Source organism: Ammospiza caudacuta, chromosome 8, assembly GCF_027887145.1.
Source record: "Ammospiza caudacuta isolate bAmmCau1 chromosome 8, bAmmCau1.pri, whole genome shotgun sequence".
Lineage (NCBI taxonomy): Eukaryota > Metazoa > Chordata > Aves > Passeriformes > Passerellidae > Ammospiza > Ammospiza caudacuta.
Genome location: NC_080600.1, coordinates 27995391 through 28013078, shown reverse-complemented (window position 1 = coordinate 28013078; position 17688 = coordinate 27995391). Strand labels below are relative to the sequence as shown.

At 38.0% G+C, this 17688-nt stretch overlaps 1 protein-coding gene across 2 annotated transcripts in view; it reads right to left on the bottom strand.

Annotated features, from left to right (window-relative positions):
• LY75 (lymphocyte antigen 75) overlaps positions 1 to 17688 on the bottom strand; it is a 43541-nt gene that overhangs the window by 14668 nt on the left and 11185 nt on the right. For both annotated transcript variants that reach the window (XM_058809253.1, XM_058809254.1), the window contains exons 11-24: positions 17271 to 17443; positions 16899 to 17095; positions 15458 to 15600; positions 9989 to 10070; positions 9357 to 9428; positions 7853 to 7976; positions 7003 to 7038; positions 6561 to 6736; positions 5903 to 5967; positions 5003 to 5079; positions 3762 to 3898; positions 2644 to 2749; positions 599 to 759; positions 85 to 214 (exon numbers count right to left, since the gene is read on the bottom strand). In XM_058809253.1, the coding sequence (XP_058665236.1) occupies positions 85 to 214; positions 599 to 759; positions 2644 to 2749; positions 3762 to 3898; positions 5003 to 5079; positions 5903 to 5967; positions 6561 to 6736; positions 7003 to 7038; positions 7853 to 7976; positions 9357 to 9428; positions 9989 to 10070; positions 15458 to 15600; positions 16899 to 17095; positions 17271 to 17443 (1679 nt within the window). The remainder of the gene's footprint in view (positions 1 to 84; positions 215 to 598; positions 760 to 2643; positions 2750 to 3761; positions 3899 to 5002; positions 5080 to 5902; positions 5968 to 6560; positions 6737 to 7002; positions 7039 to 7852; positions 7977 to 9356; positions 9429 to 9988; positions 10071 to 15457; positions 15601 to 16898; positions 17096 to 17270; positions 17444 to 17688) is intronic.

The window sequence follows — 17688 nt, the reverse complement described above, 5'->3', positions numbered from 1 at the left end:
TGAAATAATTTACATGCATTAAAGTCTCCTGGTACATGCACCTTTAAACTCTGGCTGCAATTTATTTTGACTCTTCAAACTTACCTACAGACCGCTGGCATATACCCAAGAAGTGCCTGTCAGCACAAGCAGTGAAATTCCATGTTCCAACATATTGTGATTTGGGATCATTGAGGATTACACCACACTGATTGTTAAATTCTTCATCAAAAAGCTGAGAAACAGAAATATCCTTATCAGACTCAAATAGGGTAAAAACATACTTGTGTAGAGGTGAAGTAACATGAGTCTAGGAGAACCCCAGCTGTCTGAACTTGTTTCAGAAGTTTCAAAGGAGTGGTGCAATACAGCTTATACAGCTTATCTGTTTTACAGACACTACCAGGTGCCTGGACTCAGAAAGTTTTCCTAAGCTAAATACATTTCAGAAGTTGTCATCCAAGTAAAGGTAAACAGAACTCCAGTACTGTCAGCCACCCTGTTGGCCAATTAAAATGACTAACTGGGGAATTTGGTCTGTTACATGGGGGGTTTTCTTGACACAACATTCCAAATTTCATTACTCAATAGGCAAAAGAAGTCAAAAGTCAGAACTTACATCCAGTGGAATTTTCCTTAATCTCCCTGTCAGGAGTGGGTGAAAGTTACTATACAATAGTCTACTCTCATCTATCCATTTGTTTTCCCTTGTACTGAACAGGAACTGTAAACCAATCCAAATATCTTTTGGCAGGCCAGGAAGCAAGGATGTTATATAATCTGTTGGACAGAGGAGTAAATATACATATTGTGGTTAGGAAAACAGTAAACCTCCAAAAGAAGACTTCATGTAAGTAAGACAATGCAATCCTTGTTTGTGTTAATTTAATTTTTCCAGCCCTTCATGATTGATGAATGCTTACCATCCCTTCCTTCCATTTGATAACACATTTCATATTGATTTTATCCGAAAGGAGCAGGCTATTGGTATTTGTCCTTCAAATTCTGAGCTGAGGAGAAGTTAGGTGATTTAACCTGTTCCTTTGCCCACTAATTGGGAGTCTTTTATTCACACACAAATTTAAGAAGCTGCTTTTCCACAAGTCTGCAAGATCTTCTCTTGTCTTGCTGCCCTTTCTCAATTGATGGAGGAAGCTTTATCACTTTTAGAGAAAGAAGAGAAGTATCTTTCTCTTTTATATATCATAACTCAGAACATTTTTTGGATTCTGGCAGACTTTGTCCACCCCACCATCAGAGATTGCAGGACAGGTCAAATGAAGTCAGATTGAGCTGAAAAAAAATTCAGCCAGGTAAACCTTGTATCAGACCCCTCTTAGTGACCATTCTGGCAAGAAATAATGGGCTCTGGTAAGCCCTCAGGCAGCAAAGACATTCACTAAACTTGACTAATTTAGAAAGACAAATCAAAGCTGTGTAATTAGCTACTGCTGGCATGTTTCAGCTATTGGTCACATGCCAGACTAGCCACAGCCCATTTTCTGAAGCAGACAAAGCCACTGTAGATTTGCAGGTCAGGGCTAGCCCCCAATACCACTGGGAGGAGTAGAGGCAGCCCACAGAAAGAAGCACATTTTAAGAGGACTTTGTCTCCTTTCCATATAGGTGGTCTCCATCACAGAGAAAAGAAAAACAAACAAGACAAAATAACAAACACTTCCAAATGCACCAAATCACACAAGGGATCCTGCTATGTTACACTTCAAAATGGCTGTGCTTTTCCAACCTTAAATACATACAAAACACACAGGCCTGAGACATGTATATTCCTGTACATAGCCCTATTCCTCCCCAATAACAGCAGTAAAAGACAATTACCATTAAGCTGCTGCCTGCAGGTACACTCCTGACTTCTCTAGTCTATTTACCATATTTTGTTTGGCAAGGGGTTATTTGCTTATAAAGAAAATATGCACTGTGGGCACTGCAGAATTCAACTGAGCTACTTCAGATACACCCTCAGAGAACTCTTAATTATCCACAAGAATATAGTTGCAAATTCAGCCATATCATTCATCAGTTTACTGTTGAACATTACTTGCAGCCAATGTGAAACCATTTCTTCCTCACTGCATTTCTCTCATTGACCTTAGTTGATTTAGGTGAAAGAGTTCTGTCTTCCAGTCCTCCTGCTTTCCATCCTCTCCTCAGTGTCCTGAAGAGCTCAAAGGGGGTCACTCTGGACACATTGCCACATTAAGCTGCTCAGCACATGCAGAAACAGAGGGTCCTGTGCTCCAGATGGCATTGTATTTGCCACCTCATTCCCACATACAAAGCTGAGCTTCTCTTGGAAGCAGCTTCTAAGGTGGTTTTTCACAGTGCAAAGTCTACAGTCTCAGTTATGCTTTAGCTAAGAAAGCCAAACAAGTCTTCATTCAGTGATGACCACTTTATGCTCAACTCTCAGTGCAAGGTTTTGCAACTTTTTCCTTGCTCTTCAAACTGGTTCAAGTATCTGGTAACTGCATTTCCATGTTATGTTTCCAGTGATGCAAACAACAGACAAAACATTTTTAATCAGTCCTGGATTTTTAGAATGCTCCTAGTATGCCTGTGATTTATGCTCAAACTCTTAAGCAGAACTATTTTGAATACAGAAGAGAAGCTGCACACTAAAGTGCCCTCAGCTCACCACCATACCTTGGTCAGCTTGATCTGAGATAGATGGAAGAGAGCCTCCAAAAGTTACACACTTTTCATTAGCTGCATTAAATGTTAAATGTTCAGGTTTCATCTTTAGAAAACACTGCAAAATAAATATAATGAAAATTATTTTCATCATACCATTCTGCCTAAGACATAAATCAAAAATCTTAAACCAACCCTAAAAACTCACTTTTCATTTCCTGCAATAAAATATAACAATTTTTTTGCAGAAAGCAAGAGACATGATACTAGCTGCAAACATTTATTTGGTTCAGCAGAGTAGCTAAATGTAAATGATCTCCCTGACTAATGCCTCACTCATATTCAGTAATTCTTATTTGCCACCTCAGAATCATGTACTGTTTTAGGAATGACAACTCACACATGAACTCTGCAGTCAGATAGTGCTGGTCAGGAACTTGCAATATGCTACCTTTAGGGAAAAAATACTTGGGAACTCCAAGGTCTATTCTGCAATGATGTGAAGTAAGTTTGCAAACTTTGGTACAACGTAATGCAAAGATTTGATGCACATGTAAAGAATAATGGTGGAGCAAACAACAGGAATGAGTCTCACTAAGACTTTAGACGACTGCCTTAAAACATAGTACTGAAGTAATTAATTATTCTATGGATTCTGACTTATTGGTTAATTCTTAAAAGCTGCTCACTTATTCTTAAGTAAATTTAATCATTAAGGCAACTCAGGAAATGGTGTCTGCCACCTTGCTGCCTGCCTATGATTACTCCAGAAGAGATACAACATGCTTCTGCCACAGAAACCTCATCCTCTCCCTTTCGAATCCTTCTCTTCATCCAAAGAAGAAGCCCAAGTCTAGACACTACAACCAATGTTTTTGGACCTAAATGTGTGGTGATGGGAAAGCAAAACAATCTGAAAATGAATGCTTTGAATTTAAGAAACCATCAATCCTGAACAAGGAACAAAAAGGGGAGGAGATTATTTTAATCACTATACTTAGTTTTCAAAAGTCCATTTCTAGTCTATTCCTTAACAGAGGGTCTACCTCCTCCTTTCTTTCAGACAGGCATTCCAGCTTACTGGACTGTGAAGAACAGGCAAGGATGATGAACTTGTGTTATCTCTGTACCTTATTCCGGAACTGATGCCAGCCCTTAGGGCAACCTCCTTGCGCTGGGCGGTAACTGGGATTGTGTTTCTCTAGTAAGGAGGCATTGTTCCTTTCACAGATGAAGGGCAGTTTCACATTACAATTAACTGGGTAGTCTGCAGAAATAGAAGTTTAAAAACCAGTTATGGTAATGCCCATCACACTCCAGCTGCTTTATGACATGACAAAGACCAGACTGAAGGGAAACCCTTTTTGGTGCAACCACAGTGAACTACTGTGCAATTGAAAGCATTAAAAATAGCAGTAGAGCAGAAGGCAAGCATAAATCATTTATATCAGACAGTAGTACAATATTCCTAAAGATCCAGAATCTCAACCTTACTTACAGTATTACCAGTTTGTATAGGCAGAGAGAACTTGAAAACAGAATATTATTGAAAAAAGATTTTGTATATGAGGATTAACCTTGTATTCTGGCAAAGAGGGTACACCTAATTGTCAAAAAAAGCCAAAAGGAATCCTTTAATGTCTACACGGAGAGCATCTGGCCTGCACTGCTTTACATGACTCCTGCAGTCATAAATGGACTGACTTCCTGGTCTAGAGCAATTTTTTTTAGCTAACAGAGATGAAAACAGTTCAGCAGCAACCAACTGAATAATGGGGGAAACATGCTTTAAATGGAAATGGTAGAAGACAGGAGGAGCTTCTTGTTCTCTAGAGGTTATACATTTTCCTCAACATAAATGTGTTGAAGAAAGGAAGCAATACACTTCAAGTACCACCAGGAGGCTTTTTCATTACTTTGTCTATCCCTTACAATATGACTCCAACAGTTAATGGAATTTGTGTCTCCAGATTTGTACACGGTTGGCAGTACAGAGTTAACCTCTCTAACTGACAGCTCTCAGACAAACTCCAGACCTCAGAATATGTAGCATAAACACAAAAAGGTAACCACCAAAACCAGATTTCACCTAATTAATTTCTGTTGCAAAAAGAGTGACAAGCTATCATAAATAAAATGTCATTTGAATTCAGGTTTCCTTCTGGCCATTAGGAAATATTACCATGGTTCTACCATGAGGAAGTAATAAATGATTCAACAGTCAATCAGATAATCATGAAGAAGCCATTCACTCCTATTTTGGTATCGATCTGCATTTAATAGAAGAGTTTGGGTAGAACAGTAATTACTACTTTTTTTCTTTTCAAATAATACAACAATAGCAGAGGGTGAAAAATAAAAACAACCTTACCTCTATACCAGTTCTTTCTGGAAATATACCAGCAATCTCTCAGTAATCTATTATGGAAGCGTGGAAATAGCTGTAAACTGGATATAAATATTTCAGTTAATCTCCAATCCAATGTGATCTTCACAGAGAAACTCTGATAGCAACAGTGTCAGTGCAAACAAAAATTTGGCTATTAACTGTTTCTAGATGCCCTACACAAAATAGGCAAGAAATAAATATGTGGTAGGTTCAGCAGTTATGTGCCCAAATTAACTGTGTTGAGATGCGCAGAATGACGTTATTTATCACCATGCTGCAATCACAGCACATTGCCAGGACAAGTGAAGGGAATAGGAAACAGCTCTCGTTTCCTTTTCACAATAGTGCATTGCTATAGTATTCTGGAAAGTGAAGGACTTTCCTTGTAAGAAGCCCATGAATCTTCCCTGCAGCCAAGAAGGGAATGATGCAAGAGTTGCTGTGAGTCATCCCAGTTCTACAAGGCTATACGAAAAGTCCTCCTGGCATTACCTAAATAGAAGAGTGATGTCAAACCAATTTCCTATTCCCTGTTCTTGGGTATTCCTCAATCCTCAGAGTCAACAGACTGGGCACTTTTTTCTGGTCAGTTCTCCAAATGTTAACAGAACACAGAAGTTTGCCCAAAACCCCAGTAAAAGCATTTCAAAGATCAAGGGAATATATTAGCTATTAGGATCACACATTTCAAGGATTCACACAACAAGACTAAGATACCTAAGCCCAACAGCCCAAAATTTAGAGGTTCTGATAACACACATAAGAAATGGATGACTAACTCAGTTACAATAAAATTCCTATGAATTAACTACTCTAGTTAACAATTCCTAAAAAGCACAAAATAAAGCTTACAATAAAGCAACTCATAATTATTCTACATACGGTGAATGATAGCTGTAGCCATAATCAATAAACTTCAGCCACCACTTCTGTTCGCTGTTTGATAACTGCGGAAGGAAAGAAAAAACCCAGTATTTTACAACCCACATAGAAAGAGCTCCTGACTCTACCAAACATAGAACGTGACAAAATTAGTCACAGAGGTACCGAAACTTGACATGTTTTTCTCAGATGCCTTACAAGAATGTACCTTTACACCATGAACAACACAAGCCCCTTCCATATCAGACCATCCAGAATTTCTAATTAAATCCTCTCACCAGGTGAAAAACTATATGTTGTCCTGTGCACAAAATTAAGACCTAGCACAATTGTTAGTGAAATATTTGCAGACAATGGGATGCTTGCATGGTGGGCCTGCTATGACACTTCTTCCCCATTCAGAGAGCTTTGTGTTTTTTTAGTGTTGCTAAACCTACTTTTAAATTTAAAAATTCTTTTACCAGACTGCCATTAAAATAATTCTCTTTTATCCCATCTTTTCCTTTTAATACAATTACAATTTGATACAATTGAAAACCATTCAGACCAACAAGAAAAATAAGGAAACTAGGATTAACATTTTCTTATATTGGAAAACTTAGCAAGTAAATTTCCCTGCAAGGGAAAGTAATTGTGAAAACAGATTACACCCCCTTACCTTTTCTATTTGAGATAGTATTGTCCTGAGTTTTGGGTAAGACTCTACAGAGGCTAAATCACTATCATTTTTCTGACAGTAGGAAATAGCTTCCTGGTAGCTCAGGTTTTTCTCTGGTACAAACCACAGCTCTGCTCCATCAACAACAAGCGGGGGTCCATGAATTCCAATTTCATCTACACAGAAGAAATATCACATGAGTAAGAAATGAATTCTGAAATACAAATCTTTTCTTTTTCTGAATTTATTAGGGAATCTCAATTTGACACTGGGAAGAGTCAATGCTCTGCATTTTGAACTCTCTCAAAACCAAATTCCATCAGTTATAATCTTTTCTGGAATGAAACAGGCATTGCAGTAGCAATGTAACAAACCTAATAAAAGATACTGAGTACAAACAACCCTATAGCATAGTGGAAAAATACAAAAGAAGTCAAATTACCTGGTATATACCACTCTGGTGTCTTTGGAGTGCTACCTGTTCAGAAGAAAAAAGGAAAAGTCACTGAATTCCCTTTCTAACAACACTACGGCCACCAATAATAGAAGTGATGGTTAGTACTCATACTTCTCAGCATTCATGATGAAAAAAAGGAGAATGAAATCATACACGGGCTTAATAGTTTAAAATTAGCCAATATAAAATTAATGGGAGTACTGCATACCTCCATCTTGCATATCTGTGGTTCTTTCATCTCTCAAGCATCAAAGTAGTATTTCCACCAGAATCTCACCCCAACAAGAAAGTTTCATCCCAATACACCTTTTAATCAACAACCCAAATGTAAAAGTCTACTGGATTACATACTGCATGAAAAAACCTGTATCTGTGCAGATATGCCATGCTATTCTTTTGTATTCCCACTCCTCAATACAATGAGGAGCTAGTACACCTGTTTTACAAGAAGAGGGCTCGTTGACCTAAGGTTGAAGCAAACTGTACACCCAAAATACTTGTGGTGATTTAGTTAAAAATATCACTAAGAACCATTAAGTCAAGTCCACAAATGCTGCAACTCAGTGGCTTATATCATCACACAAGAAACCACTTCTTACTTCATGGGACTAGAAAGAATACATGAGCAGTGATACTGCATTCTCCTCAGGGTCACTTTCTAAGTGTACATCTGTTTGTATTGTGACATCAGTGAGACATTTAATGTACTGTCCTCTTTAGCAGCTCAGAGAGGAAACAACAAAATGCTGTTTGCAAAGTTTCTATTATAGGGCAATAATTACAACTCATTGTATTAAACTCCTTATATGAACAGATGGATGTAACTGCAGTTTACCTTTTGTTATCTGGCAGACCCATTCAAGCTTAGCTTCACAATCAAAAGGCCTGAAGTAAAATTCAAGGTCTCTGGCTTCATGGAAGTAAAATCTCCAGAATGATCTCCGTGAAAACTGTGAGGTCTGCATATAAATAGAAACAGAGAACTGAATTAGGATAGCATAGGCCTTTGAAATTTAAAATTAAACTGTAATAAAAAGGTCCTTTGGCAAAGTTAGTGTATTTTACTGTGTTGTTAGTCACACAATTTATTTTGCAAATAAAAGAGTAACTATAACTTCAACTATAACTCTTCATGTTAGCTAATGCTGTGAAGCAATTACATAAAGGGCTTAAGGTCATCTACACACAAACAGGTGGTTTTTCTAGAACTAATGTTTCTTAGGGTTTTTGTAGTGCCCAGTCTCTCATAGATGCTTATTATTAAATTATCTATTGCAACTTGTTCCCCTGAAATGAATCTCATTTCTGTTGAAAAGAACTGGCACAGAAACAATCATTCTTATTTAAAATTATTTCTTACAATCAAGCTTGAAGAACTGACTTCACTCCTGCTGGTGTCTCCAGTAAAGAGAATTCTTTATCATTTACTGAAATGGCATGTCTATAACTAGCAGGCAGGAGAGGAAAGTTACTATGTTCACAGCATTCCCTTCAAAGTGCTCTCCTAGGTCTAAAATTTTAGGAGCTCAATACTGACCAGGTTCCCAGTCTGGGGTCATGAACACAGGAAAAGCAAATGAGGGCAATGGCTGTGCACAGAAGGAAAGGGATGCAATTATCCTTTCCCCCAGTAAATCCTAAAAGCAGAGGTGGTTCTATTTAGGTTAAAAGGGATGATAGGTACTGCAAAAAGTCAGATGATAGTTCAGAAAAATAAAAGGCTATTTTAAAACTCATGCCATCAAGACTAAAATAAGTGTTGAAGAGCTTAATCAGGAATCAAGCTGAGGTCTGACATTTGAAATTAGAAACCAACAGAGAACATACAGTCTATTTCACAAGTAAACAAGGAAATACACACAATAAACACAAACACATGCTCTGTCCTGGCTACTGCATTCCTCTTCAGGCTTTATTATTTTTTTCTTAATCTGCAGTTCAGAAAAGCTAGTATAGATTTTTTTAAAGTTACTGGTAGGGCTCTCTGTGCTTTTTTCTTTTCGACTCCATGACACATCCTTAAGAATTATATGTAATATACAAGAGATCCATAGTATGTCACTATGCAATACAGAATAGCATTGTTACTGAAACAGTTTGTAGTTAAAAAGATACAAAAGAAGTCCTATGAAAGGTTATCATTAGCATAGCACTCGTCTCATAAAAATACTTAATTAAGGGAAAGTTTGTAATAGGTGTAGATTGATAAAAGGAACACTACAGCTTTTTCACTATCCTTAGAAAACATCTAAACCTAAATTCAGTTTACAACAGGAAAATTTTTTTTTTCCAAGTACTTCCAAGTAAAAACACACATTACTAAAAACCTTGAAACTAACCTTTAATGCAGCACAGTCTCTTGTATCATACTCATCTTCCAGAAAGTCGAGTGGCATAACAACACTGGTTACCTACAGGATGAGTGACAGGGTGAAAGAATCAGCATCTGACACTCTGCTGTGGCAATCCCAAGAGATAACCTTTCAAACCTGGGGTCCCATTATGTTTATTACTATTAAAGTATGTGTTGAATGGCAGTTAGTCCTTCAGTTTTGAGTCTCCATGTCTGTTTTTTTGGAGGGGAGGAGGAAGAACTCACAATTTCAGACAAATAAAGCAATTACAGCGAGGAAGATACTTTTGGAAAAGTCTGACAAGGAAATGAGCTGATAAACCCTTCCTTCTGTTGTGGCATGAAGACACTTTGTTTTCTCCACCATCTCTTGGATGTTTACTACATACTACATTTCTGTGAAATTACTTTAATATAATGGAGATGGAAATCAGGTTAGCCTTGTTAAAGATACGTTTTTAATTGGAAATCTGCTTGCATGACACAACTTTCTTCTGAATTATTAATCTGTTGAAAGACTTGACAAATTTTAATTAAGATATTTATCAATTTACTTTCAATGTAGTCCTAGTTGAAACAAATCAGTATGTGACATTTCCTGATTAAAAGTTAACTTACTGGTTTGTTATCACTCCATTGCCAGGTTCCCAAAGAATCAGGACTCCTCTTATTCATTCCAATCCAGACCCATCTGTCATTGCTGTAAATAAACAAGATACAATCTTATGCCAAGCATATGGTTCAGCTCATTTAATAGGAAGACTGACCTATGGCATGGCATTATTTAGGAACAAGCAGCAAAACCAAGGTTTTAGTTGTAGCAAGTCACTGAGAAAATAGACACAAGGGCTGGGACCTCTTCTGTACAGAAAAAAACTAACTTTTTGTGGGCTGCATCACCACTTCATCTGCTGTCACTTGATATAATGGTCTCTTCCAGAATCACACACAGGGTGTTTATATAGTTTGGTTCCCTTTCTCTTGTACACCTTGGGCTATCTCCTAAATACCATCAGCTCAAATTCACTCTTCCTCAAATCACACAAAAGCTTCTACTCAAAGAACTGGCCTATTTTCCTTAACTCTGTAAGTGGTATAAACACACTAAACATGGGCACCTATTTCAATTATGAACCCCCACAAATGAGGTGCAGACATAAATCAGCACCTAACACCACTGACTTCAATGGCTGCATCAACCAGTGGCAGTAGAAATTTTAGTCCTGTCAGAACTGGGTTTTTTCCTAGATTTTACTTCCTCATTTTCCAAAAGCAGCAGACACTTAAATCTAAGATTTCAGTTATGTTCAAAGATACAAAATTGCCTGAAAAAAACAGGTTTACAACGTAAATACTCAAATCTGTAGTAAGAACCTTTACAATAATATTTTGCTTATGAATCTAAAGATGCTGTAACAAAGATAAAGGTGCTAGTCCAACTGCAAGGTTAGTTTTGTACTGCAAATTCTCAAAGATTAAATAGTGTGCAGGGCTCATAAACTGAACTTTATGATACCTCACTCCAATCTAATACCCTGCCCAGTAAAGTCAATAGACACTGCTCTGAATGACTGTATCAGCTGGAAGCAGCAGAGGGGAGAAAGATCATGAGTTTCTTCTGAAATCACAGACTACACCAAACCCTATTGCAAAAGAGCTGTGGAAAAGGCACCCTCACCAAGATGGTCTGACAATAAAGCACTGATGCCAAACTGCAGGGCCCCTGCAGAACTGTATCAGGAGCAACATCCCATCAGGATGCACCAAATACAAAGAAGGAACACAGGACATTTGAGGAAATTAGGAGCTTAGGCTATTAACAAGGATTAAGGATTTTCTTGTATAGTCTTCCCAAAGAAAGACAGGGAAAGGATACAATTATTCTTTGTAATATATTTTAGGAGACTAGACCTGCAAGAAGAGGAGTGATTTGAGCAAAAAGAACACCACATCTGAAGGAACCACAACTCAAAAATAAATTTAAGCTCAAAACTGGACAGAGACATTTGACCAGCAGAGGTCAGAGTTCGTAAAAGGCTCCCCAGAAAGTAGTGCTGACAAACTTTGTGATTTGAAGCCAGAATTTGGAAAGTTTATGAAAATTACTTTATTACCGAAACAGCTTAACCCAGGGTTTGTGAGCTCAGTATGTGAAACCCAAGAAGGGCAACAGGACTTTACTTGGTAAAGTTTCCTTTAGGAAGAAAGTACCAGGCATCAACAGATCTTTTTTTTTTTTTTTTCTTTATTCTCAACTCCAGTAATAGTTTTCTGACACTGGTGAGACAGTATGATCATTTAGTGTGATTTTATCATATTGATCAATCTTTAGTCTTTCAATGATACAACTAAAGAGCTTTAAAGAGCTTAAATGCCCCAAACCACTGCAGTGGAAAACTGTGAGCCAAACGTCCACAGCTGTCAAACAGCTAAGTGACTTTTGGCTATTTGCCTTTAGGAGTTCATTCTTCTGTGGCTGTTCCTCCAACTAAGAAGCAGAGATCCTGTCCTAAATGTCACCTACAGACTTAGCACAGTTTAAGCAGTTAATCACTACATAGGAATATCTACTAAAAAGAAAATTTGAGACACTCATTTTGAAACAATTTGCAGTAATTACCTGAGGCTCTAGAGCAATTTTTCAAACTCTTTCAATTTATATTTGGCTATTATAAAATAAATAAATTAAAAACAAGAAAGGTTCCAGGTCAAGAATTTCTCCAGCTTATCTCCCAATTTACAATCACTAGCCTGCAAACAGAACATGTTTTCAGCTGACTGGGCTCTTAAGCTTTAATGTATCTCTTTTGCTTCTTTTGGAATTGTTCAGACATGACCATGAGTAACTTAGTAACTGCTACACTACACTTGACAGTACTTTTAAGCTTCAGTAAAGCCTTCTGATAACCCTCTGAAATTATACTGTCATCTCATCATAAGAAAGAATTCTACCAACTATTTAAGACAAAGATAAATTAAGACTCTCTATTGCAATTAAGCTGGCAGCAAGGAATTTGCTTGTGCTTCAAGTATCCGTCTCCTCATTGCAAAGCATTAAAATTCATCCTGCGGACTGATATCAAAATGGATTTTTCAGTGACAGAGTATTCTTTGAGCTACACTCCTGGAACTGTCTCTAAAAACCTAAAGTATCCTGAGTTTTAAACTAAAACATACATGCAATTTGTGCTTTACTATGGACTCCACACTGACACTGAAAGACCCTAAATCTCTAGCATTCCCTGTAGAATACTGCTGTTTTTTCTTTACACAGAGCTAAACATTCATAAAAGTCAAATACTGCAGGAGTGAATAAATACAGTTCAGATTGTAAAGGGACTAAAAACCTGTAATTTTTCTGATCATATTCTAACTACCAAAATAGAAAATTATTTTCTCTGTCCTTTATAACAGCTTCAACACAAGATTAAGAGTGAAGTTTTTAGGGCTTGTAGGTCAACCTAGTTCTTGACAAGAGGCAAAGTATACATCTGGGCCAACTCCTTAGTGGTGCAATTTAAGACAGTGCTGGCCTAAAACTCTGCATGAAGCCCATTGGGTCACCTTGTTATCCCTGCTGTAACAGGCTACTGCACTAGTTAAATCACATCCTGCTAATTACCTGCTTTTGAGTGGAAGAAAAGAGAAGTTGAATTAATGCAATTACTACAGCCTGCATCTCAGCTTTATTGCTGTTTTGGCCATTCTGTTAAGGTGATTTTTTTCTTTCAAACTCAAGTGTTTGTGAGGCTTTCTAGAACCAAATAAATTACAGCAGCAGAGCTGTTCATATAAAAGGCAACCTGGATTTCTTTCCAGTAAGGCATCCTTGCTGAAATGTTGCTTCTAACCAGTCCAAGCTGCTTCTCCTCCTGTGTCCAGCATTGCTACCAGCCATAAGATGCAGAATGCTCACACAGTCCAAAAAGAATGGAAGTAGCTGAACTGGATCTGTTCTGTCTGTATCACATCCCTTAAAGCCAAAAGAGGTTATCCTACTTCTTCCAGAGAGGGGAAGGCTGGCAGGCAAATTTTATTTTCCTTTCCAATGGCAATAGCCTGCCTTGGCTGGAGCGATTCTGGCTCTTATTTGACTCTAAGGTGGAATCTGAGTAAAGAACAGAATGGACTAGGCAAGCTGCCCTTTTCCTGGTGAACCAAAATGACTCCTGCTAACATTTAAAAACAAACAACTCTCAATGAGTCACCAGAGAACTGTGCAAGGGGAAAAAACCTGAAACCAAGAGAGTCGAGGTGTGGCTCCTTCCCCACACTGAAATGAATGCACTGAATGAATGCTTTAAGTTGGAGTTTGCACTGAATAAATACAGAGAGTATGAACAAACTGCATGCCAGCACACTCCAGCAGCTAATCATATCTAATATCACCTTAGCGTGATTTCTCCCAGTTAGCTAAAGTATTTGCTCCTGGTGAAATAATTCACATGGCTTCCTATCTCAAATGAGCTTGATTTTTATATTAACTACCCTTGACACCTGACCTCCAAAATATTTTATGTAATCAACACCTCTGAGTAATTTAAAAGCATAACTATCTTCAACAATTCATCATGTTATCTAAACAAACATTATTTAAAATACCTCAGGCAATATTAACTATGTTGTATTTCAGTTCAGAATGTTCTGTAGTGCTCAGAAAGGGGTTAGACCAGAAGAAAATATTGTGTTTTCAGTTATATTTGATATGAGCAGTTACTGCAACATTAACTGCAGAGTCAATTTCTACCAGACTCAATATATTGCCCCTCATTTTAAGTTCTGCTGGAATAATATTGAAACACTGGGACTTATCAGCTTTCAGACTAAGTTTGAAATTTCTGAACTATGGGAAATGCAGGAGCATTTTGTGTCAACTCACCTCCTGGAAAGACAGAAGTCTCCACCTTTAAACTCCTAACAGAAAATGTAATTAATACCTCAGACAGTCTTCAAGCTGAAAAGCAGCTCCAAGTACTTATAGGAAAAGAAAATGTGACTTCTCTATTCACATTTCATTGTAGATTAGGTGCACTAAAACTAAATTCGTAACTGCAAAACCATCTAATAAGGTCTGCAGCTAGAAATCATTTGTGCACTGATTTTTATTGTGGGACTTCAGCCAGTTTAGCAAAGGAATCACAAGTGGCTTTTACATAAGCCAAGCTATCTATATATAGAGCATACAAGTTTGGTTTTGTCTCTTATTAACATAAACACTGAGTAATCTTCATGACTTGTGCACTTCTAAAAAAAGTTCACTGGTTTCTCAAGAAGGCACCACTTCAGTCATCAGGTCTAAAAATTTAATCACTGCTGTATGCTGGCAGCTTCTGCAATAATCCTGATTTAGTTTGTTGATGAAAAAATTTACATCACATAACTGGCAGCATTTGAGTTTTAGAAGGTAAAAAATTCTGCAAAAACAGACTGTCAATCAAAAAAACCATATTACACAAGGATCTGACAACACACCAATGCCTAATAAAGCTTTGCAATGACAGTTCATTTGATTAAAAATAAAGCTATAAAATCATAAATTATTTAGCATTTAATCTGTTGATACCAGAACAGTCAGCACACCCATCTAATGCCCATATAGTGTCAGTGTAGCTATGCCAAATAGGATCTGTGCCAACCAGATTGCTGGACACTACATTATTCACATTTTCAAAAGTTAGCACCCAGTTTATTCAGGAAGCATTTCATGAATAAAAATGAGATGTATTTGAAAAACTGAAATAATAACTCATCTCTAAAGAATGTACCAGTAAAGAGTAAGTACATTTACTGTCTAGGTGTGCCAAAATTCAACACAGAGAAGGAATAATTTATTGTAACAACAGACTTAGATTTGAGCTTTGAGCATTTTCTATTACAGTTACTCTTCCTGTGCTGCCTCTAGCACTGTGAAATATCAGCCCAAGCTGTACTCCTGTGACATTTCCCAGCAAGGGAGTTCAAATGCCTCATCAAAGTGTTCTGTGGGAAATGCAGGTGGCACACACTATCTCGTATTTGCCATTTGTGGTCAGCAGCATTTGCGAGCCACTGCAGAATCAAAACTTCAGAACATGGCTAGTTTGTTACCTGATCATTTTCCTCAGGATAGAATGAAGTGCCTTAATTTCTTCTGAGTGGCTAAAACTAGGCAGATGGCCACCAAGGGCTTCACAGAACCTTTCTGCCTCTTCCCAGGTCCTGGTTCGCAGCACTCTTTCACTATGGAAGAACTTCACAACAGCCAAATGTCAGAGCAGAAAATGACACAAGGCAGTATTTTTAAAACACTCCTGTTCTACTAAAATATGGCCACCTGAGAGCCAATAACTGGTATTTCCATAGGGAAAGAACTTGACTTTTTAACATTTTTTCTTTCAGTTTGCTTGACAGCAGCCAGACTCTGAAGTTTAGCTGACAAAATTTGTTTCAAACACAACATATTCCACATGACAGACTTTCTCTGCTTTTCTTTACCAGAAAGATTTTAGAAACCACCAGCCAGCTCATTCCATAACTGCAAGTCAAGTTATAAGTTTTAAGGGATGTTGTTCTTTCAAATTTATGGTGAACTACAAAGCCTAATGCTCACTTAAACTAGTCTCACTTAAGTGCTGTGCACGAAGAAAGTTCTTTGGCACACCCTTTGGAAACCTGTACACATCTGAGGTGCAAGTTTGGCTCATACACCTCAGCTAACACATCCACTTGATCCCCTTGGTTTCAGTCCAAGACAATTCCCATCAGCTGGATCTCTGCACAGACATGCAGCATTTGGTCAACAGCAGTTGTGGAGAATGTGCCAGGGCCAGCTGTCATGTCCATCAGCTATGGGACAGCTATGCTGCACAGCAGCACAGACCTATCCCTTCAGGGTGCTTGCCCACACCCTTGTTATTCAATCTGGGTTTCCCCACTTTACTGTATGAGCTGTTTACAAGAAACAGTTCATTGCAGACACTGAGTCAAAAAATAATGAATCCAATGAACAGCTTCAGTTTTAACTTGATTTAATTTTTAATAGAAGGAAAAACCCTGCATTTCTAAATAAAATTTTATTTAAGCCATTCCAGCTAAACAGCACAGCTGCTTGCTTCCACTGGTCACCTCAAAACAGTAAAATACAACTGAGGCTGAATGTTTTTATATAGTCGTATTCAAACAAGAGAAAATCCTACCTCTCCCATCTATACTCTTGGAGTACAGAAAGGAAAAGGGCAAGGGAAGGTGATGCAAAATGCTTTCCTTCCCTAACCAGGTGTCTGTGCATGCCTGAGGGCAGCAGTACAGGGCCCGTGCTGTTCCCCAGTCAGCTGCCCACAGAAGAGGCACAATGCACCTCCCAGGAATGGCAGAGGATGATGCAGGGCAGTATCTACAGGCAGTCAATCTGAATCAATACCAATTCCCTCTCCTGGTGAGAGCACCTTGAAAATGCCCTCAAGAGCTGCTATGCCCACAAAATATCTGATCACTCACTTCCTCCAAGGCAGTAATCAGCAATTAACATCAAACAGGAATAACATTTTACCTTGTAGCAGGCAAGGCCGGATCCATTATGCCACCCAGGGGGACAGGGATCAGTTGGCTTTGGGAGCACTTCTGGCTCCTTGGGCTTCCCAATATATTTTTTGCAGACAGAAAATGCTTTAGTGGTTTTACAATCCTTAGTTTCCCACTTTCCAAGAGAATTTCCACTGGACATGGCCACACATCCTCCCGAAAACTCTAAAATTAGAGCCACCAAAACCACATTTAAAACCATTGGCTGGTTTCCAAAAAAACCCGACATAATTGTGAATTACTACTTTATTGCATGCTTGGAGTTCTGTAACATGGTACTCCAGTGCTTGCTCAATAGAAAAGGACAGTATTTTTATGTGTTTTTATTTTTCAAATGTACCTGGTTGCATGGAATTCCAGTTAGTGTATGCCACAGCTTCAGGTGTTTCTCCATTCACTGTACCCCAGGAATATATTCCTGACTGGCTGATATCCTGCAGACCGGTCCAGAAGTATTTTTCTTCAACTTTTGTGTGCTTTCTAATTAGACTGTTAATAAATTCTTGTTCAAATCTGAAAATTCACAGATTAATCAGAGTCAATATTTTAAAGATACCAAACTACTGAGATAACTTAAAAATCAGGGACATTACATGAGTCAGTTCAAGCAGTCACCCAGGAAGTCCCATATTCAACATGGGGTCAGCAAGCTGGGAATTCTCATACTTCCAGGAAGATTTCACATTGTAGGTTTACCATTGTTACACATTTCTAGTTCTTGGCAAAAGCAATTCTCTTTCTGCTTTTTCTTTATAAAC